General features: G+C 39.6%; 2 protein-coding genes across 2 annotated transcripts; both read left to right on the top strand.

The window, feature by feature from the left end:
• Positions 1 to 1,910: 1,910 nt before the first annotated feature.
• Positions 1,911 to 2,812, top strand: LOC102796220 (gap junction beta-4 protein-like). Its single transcript, XM_006806055.3, has 2 exons — positions 1,911 to 2,446; positions 2,536 to 2,812. The coding sequence occupies exons 1-2, from the start codon at positions 1,911 to 1,913 to the stop codon at positions 2,810 to 2,812; spliced, it is 813 nt and encodes a 270-aa protein (XP_006806118.3).
• Positions 2,813 to 4,698: 1,886 nt separating this feature from the next.
• Positions 4,699 to 5,622, top strand: LOC148096807 (gap junction beta-3 protein-like). Its single transcript, XM_087835349.1, has one exon. The coding sequence runs from the start codon at positions 4,703 to 4,705 to the stop codon at positions 5,504 to 5,506; it is 804 nt and encodes a 267-aa protein (XP_087691475.1). The 5' UTR covers positions 4,699 to 4,702; the 3' UTR covers positions 5,507 to 5,622.
• Positions 5,623 to 6,680: the final 1,058 nt, after the last annotated feature.

The following is a 6,680-nucleotide window of genomic DNA, read 5'->3' as shown; positions in this document are numbered from 1 at the left end:
TTTGTGAGGTTGTGCTTTGCAAAGCAGTCAGTGGGAGCCTGTATAGAAAATCAGAAAAATCTATAAAAATTAAATGCAAATATGGACAGAAAAAATTGGGGACAACTGTTTGGTTCTTGGGCATCACCCAGTAGTTTAATACAGATGGTATGGTGACTGTGCACAACGTTTGAAAATGATTCTGAATTAACTATTTTTGCATAATGTTGGAAAAAGTATTTAACTCTTGTTTCAAGTAAGAATCATAATACTACAATATGAAGGTACGTGTCCGGCAGTCAAACTCCTTCAGAATCTTTTTTAAATATGGAAATCTTTTTTTTTATTGCAGCTATACCAAAAGCCTACAAAATATATCCTCTCATTCAGTGCAAAGAAAGAAATTGATCTTAAACTTTATTTTATTTACAGTATAAAACTGTATAGAGAGATAGATAGATAGATAGATAGATGTATATGTATGTAGTTATTGATTGATTACTTGTAGTAAAAAAAAAAAAGCATTAGTGTTAAAAGAGATCCATTATCACTCAGGGCATCTACATGAAACGTGTCATTATAATTCATAATAATTAATTAGAATTATAAATTAGAATGACTAAAAACCTATAATGTCATAATATACATTATGTTAGTGTAACTATTAATCCACAAATAATAATAATGAATAATAATGAGTCAGGTCTTCCTGGGCCTCTCTGTCTGTGTAGGCTGTAGACATAAACACCTTCCTATAGCGTTGTTGCGTCTTTGTACGTCAGTTCTCTCCAAGAGTGAATATCAACTGCTGATCTAATCTAATACAGCTGGATTTCATTGTCCAGCTTCACGCAGACACGTACAATGTCATAACCATATTATACAGTCTGTGGTCTAAACCCAAAGGATTACTTGACTCTGGCTGATGTGGTTCTCTATATCCACTCTAAAGTTATTGTGCACTGTAGAGCTGTGGAGCCAGCCAGCAGACCGCCTTAATAGCAAGGGTTGATATACAAAAAGGTTGTTCATCCAGGACCAGCTTCATAGGTTATAAAAATGAGAATAAGGTTATTAGTAACTGTGTTGCGTTTTGTCCAATCTGACAAGTTTTGTCTTGTGATTGTAACAGATTTTGCAAAAATAAAATAAAATAAAATGATTTCACAGAGGTGCTGTGTCTTTATCTTTATAAAGGTTGTTTTTCCCCTTTCTATTATGGTAAATGGTCTGTATTTGTATAGCGCTTTTACTTGGTCCTAAGGACCCCAAAGCGCTTTACACTATACACAATCATCCACCCATTCTCACACACATTCACACACTGGTAATGGCAAGCTACATTGTAGCCACAGCCACCCTGGGGCGCACTGACAGAGGCGAGGCTGCCGGACACTTGCGCCACCGGGCCCTCTGACCACCACCAGAAGGCAATGGGTGAAGTGTCTTGTCCAAATTATAATTTAGCTAAAGAGTGAATAAATATTATATTTTATTATAACCTCTGTTTTCTTTGTATTTTTGCGGGGTCTTTACCTTCCTTATTTATTCTAAGTCAGGCTAACTGGCTTTCTTTGAATGTAAGACTTGTAGCGTCCAGGATGGTGCAGAGCTTGTGTGAATTATTATTTAGCAGTCTCTCTCTCTGTTAGTCAAGGTGTGTGTGTGTTTTATCACCAGTTACAGAAGTGACTCTAACTGAAGAATGGGTCTATGTTTGCTTTGTTCTGTGTACCTCCCTCTTTTTCTGGCTGTGTCAAGAAGGCACAGGCAGGTATTAAGAAACATATTAAAGCACCTTCATGCTTGACATGCCCAGTTCAGAGTGCGTCCAAGCGAGCTATACCTCAGCAGTGGGTCCCACATTTTGGGAGGTTTTCTTTAGTGCTCTGTTTCTACAATTGGGTTCAACTAACATCTGAAACAACACCATGAACTGGATCTTCTTGGAGGGTCTCCTCAGTGGGACTAACAAGTATGCCACAAGGTTTGGTCGAATCTGGCTTGCCATTGTCTTCATCTTCAGGCTCTTGGTCTTCTTGGTGGCTTGTGAAAAGGTCTGGGGCGACGAACAAAAGGACTTTGATTGCAACACCCGCCAGCCTGGTTGTCAAAATGTCTGCTATGACCACTACTTCCCCATCTCTTACACCCGACTCTGGGCTCTCCAGCTGATCTTTGTGACTTGTCCATCCCTTCTCGTGACTCTCCACGTTTCCTACAGAAAAGACCGGGAGCGTAAGCACCGGCTAAAGTATGGAGAAGACTGCACACCTCTGTATGATAACACAGGAAAGAAACGAGGGGGTCTCTGGTGGACCTACTTTTTCAGCCTGCTGTTCAAGATAACTGTGGATGGCGTGTTTGTCTTCCTGCTGTTTTACCTCTACGAAGCTGCCTTCTTTCCTCCACTGGTGAAATGCAGAGAAGAGCCATGTCCCAATGTGGTGGACTGCTACATTGCGAGGTAAGGGATACCTTTAAGGTTCTAAATGGTCAAAAAATTCAAACGCTCAGTCATACATTATGTTTTATCTCTTACACTCTGTTTTCCAGGCCAACGGAAAAGAAGATATTTACTGTCTTTATGGTGGTGACCAGCTTTGTGTGCATTTTCCTAACTCTTTGTGAGGTGTTATATCTGTGTGGGAAGAGGTTCGGGGAATGCTGCAAAAAAGGACCTCGCTCCATGAGAGACAACTCCTTCATGATGACCAGAGTTCCTCTGAGTGGTAATGAAAACTCAGCCTACAAAGAACCGGTTCTGGAGAAGAGTGTGACCAATGGAGAACCGGGCCAGAAGGGTTCAGCCCCGCCCTACACCATAGCCTGAGCTCATTATGTCCTGAGAGACGTAATGAATTTTTAAATAGCAGAATCAGAATCATCAGCAAATGCTTACAAACAAATGATGTTGTTTATTTTGAAACCAATTTTACATTTAAACTATTTTATGTTTTTGTTCCCTAACATTGATGTGTTGAGCATGTATGTACTGCTATTTCAATAAACGTTTAATCCGATACTATCAAAATGATTTTTTATGGATTTATATGACCATATGTCAAGACTATCTCTCCACTCTACATATTCCACATGGTCAGCAATGTACACAGACCAAAAATATAAACGCAACACTTTTGTAAATGGTAAATGGACTGATTCTTATATAGCGCTTTTCTACTCTCTCGGAGCACTCTATACAACATGCCACATTCACCCAATCACACCCATTCTCACAAGCACTTTATCTATACTTAGTGCTATTTAACTACATTCACACACATTCATACTCCGATGGATGCATCGGAGAGCAACTTGGGGTTAGTATCTTGCCCAAGGATACTTGACATGCAGACTGGAGGAGCCAAGGATCGAACCACCAACCTTCCGATCAGTAGGTGACCTGCTCTACCTCCTGAGCTACAGCCACCCTAGCTCCCATTCTTCATAAGCTGAGCTCTAATATCTGAAACTTTTTCTACATACACAAAGGACCCATTACTATCAAATATTGTTCACAAATCTGTCTAAATTTGTGTTAGTGAGCACGTCTCCTTTGCCAAGATTATCCTCCCCACCTTGCAGGTGGGAAGGATAATCACTAATAGAGCCAGACTGCTACTACCATTCCATAAGATCTTTTAAAGTAGTCAGCAAAACTGCAATGTGATGTATCCACATGACAACTTCATGTGGTAAGTGAAGGGAGTAGCATTAAAAACAAACACTACTCCTACACTAGTTTCGCACCACCTCAGTAAAAACTACATTTGGCATTCCTTCTACGAGCGTCATATCAAAGAACAGATTTGTACTGAGTGTACTTATAAGGTGGTGACTGCTGCACTTCCTAACCTAACCAATCAACAAATGCATATAGCGATATCAACTCTCCATATCTCAGGTGCATTTTAGAGTTGTTGCTCAAACAAATGTTAGGTGGTAGCCTTGTTGACTAAGCACCTACCCAAGGACATATCTTCACATCTCAACTGCCTCATGAGACTGATAAGAAACATAAGAAACTCAAATCACAGTGGACAAATACAATTTAAAATGTGCCTTATTAAGGCTAAATGGTAGCGTATCACTACGTATGTGTATTTTGTCATTTTTTTGCTGCATTCATAACTTTAAGGTAGTATATTGTCCAGCACTCCGATTAGCTGGGTAGATGCCAGAAGTGGACACACCTCTAGATTATGACCAAGCCGTCCAGAGGTTGAACCAATGCTACCTGTTTAACTTATTTTTTTAGGAAGTTTATTTCCCAGACTGGACGCATGAAAGACTGCGTGCAAGAACAGAAGTCATAAGGTAAGTTTCTTTTAGATACAGTCTCACATTAGTTATTTTTCATTTTAAAACTTTATTTAGAAAAAGAAATCCTTAAGTTTAATGGAAGAACTAAACGTGGAACACAGTTGAAGCCAGCTTCAGCTTAAACTCTTCTAAAGGTAGCCGAGGTAGAGAATCAAGTATTTTTTGTGCTGTCGAGGGATTTTATGTTTTAAACCAGTGAGCATTTCATTAATTATTAATGGCATATTTCTTTAAAAGTGTCAAATTTTGAACATAAGTGAAAACATGCTGTGAGAAGTGGGAGAGCTTTAGGTTTCAGAGCTGCCGAGCAAAAGTTTGATCAGAAATGGGAACATCCATTTGAAAGACCCACTGTTGGGAACAGATTTTCTCTGGATGATTGCATAACTTTGCCTTTATGTTTTCCTTTTTTTTTCTCTGCCTCCCCAAATATTCACAGCTTAAAAGAAACGTATCGAAGCCTGAACTCATGGATTGGAAAGCTCTTCAGGGTTTTCTCAGCGGAGTCAACAAGTACTCCACTGCCTTCGGAAGGATCTGGTTATCGGTGGTCTTTGTTTTCCGGGTTCTGATCTTCGTGGTGGCTGCTGAGCGAGTCTGGAGCGACGAGCAGGGGCACTTCGACTGCAACACCCGTCAGCCTGGTTGCACCAACATCTGCTATAATCACTTCTTCCCCATCTCCCACATTCGCCTTTGGGCCCTCCAACTTGTTTTCATCACTTGCCCTTCATTCATGGTGGTGCTCCACGTAGCTTACCGGGAAGAACGGGAACGCAAGTACCGAGCCAAGCACGGCGAGAACACTCGGCTCTACGACAACCCGGGACAAAAGCATGGCGGCCTGTGGTGGACGTACCTGATGAGCCTCTTCATCAAAACTGGTTTCGAGATCACTTTTCTCTACTTGCTGCACTACATCTACGATAGCTTTAAGCTGCCCAGGAAGGTTCAATGCGATGTCAGCCCCTGTCCAAATCTGGTCGACTGCTACGTGTCCCGACCCACTGAGAAAACCGTTTTTTCCTACTTCATGGTGGGGGCATCCGTCCTGTGTGTGGTGCTCAACATTTGTGAGATATTCTACATGATTGCCACCAGAGTGGTGAATCGAAAACAACACGGCAGCATCAGAATTGCATCGAGAAAGGTCCGCCCTGAAGTGGACTACGACGCCTGCAAGTCCTCTCACGCTGAATAGTTGAAGACCCTTTTGGGAAACTAAAAATCAAGAAATCTTCTCACGCCCCTTATTAATCACTTATTTTTATGCATTAAATGTTAAGTAGTTTCACCTTTGGCTTTCAAATCTTTGATATGGTGTTCTGCACATGTGAAGATCCCTTCCTAATATCATTCAAATGTAAGATTATCCACTTGACATCTGACACCTCATATCAGCTTCAACTGAACTTAAGTGTGTGCGTGTTTTGTTAACCTTCAGAAGGGATCTCTCCACGGCCCTAATGGACACGATGATAATCTAGACCTCTGCGTGTTGTTAAAAAGCACCCATAAGGTGAACGCATTCAGGTTTATTGTATTTACATTTATAAAGTTTCCAAAATGTAATTTAATGTAAATGTTCTAATTCCCTGTTGTGATCTTACAAATAAATGTTTAATGAAATATCAAGAACTGATTTTCACATTATGGGCTGAACATTCACAGATTTGTGACTACAGACAGTACAACACTGAGCAAAAGTGACTATTTATTTGTTTGACTTAGTCGCTCAAAAGGACAAAAATAAACATTACAACTTGTATATATTTGTAAAAATCTGTAAAATGGTCATTCAGCTTCATATTTCTTCAATAGCGTCACTGATCCACTTGGTGGCAGTCAAACCTTATTGGCATATGAAGGGACAGAACCCATCAGTGATATCCCCAGAGTTCCGTTGTTTTGTGACTGTTTACTATTTGGGCTTCTTTAAAAGCTTATTTTGCTGTAGTTGCTACACATTCTTTTACTCTTGTGCAGCTTACTTATTTATTCAAACCAGCCACATATATTGAAGTTTGGACTTTTTTTTTTTAATGGCAACTGTCAAACTGTCAAACTGTCAAAAGTTGCATCACAATAATTCAAATATTTTTACATTTAAAAAGAAATCTATAGGCAGTGCCCTCGTCTGCATCAAGGTTAGAGAATATTATATATATAATTATTGAATTTACTTTCAAAATAAAAGCATGTATTTAAAACAATTTATTCAGGGGAGAAAATTATTTCACAGACATGATCCCAATTTATTTTTCCACACAAGAAAGAATCAGTTTAAAGTATTAAATTCCTCATTTCTTTTCATAATAACAAAATAGTTTTGAAAGCTTATCGACAGTTTTGAAAACTCATCAAGTATGCTCCAC

The sequence above is a fragment of the Neolamprologus brichardi genome, chromosome 22, assembly GCF_056152115.1.
Source record: "Neolamprologus brichardi isolate AB-2024 chromosome 22, ASM5615211v1, whole genome shotgun sequence".
Lineage (NCBI taxonomy): Eukaryota > Metazoa > Chordata > Actinopteri > Cichliformes > Cichlidae > Neolamprologus > Neolamprologus brichardi.
The sequence above is the reverse complement of the archived record's forward strand: the minus strand, read 5'-3'. Positions and strand labels throughout refer to the sequence as shown.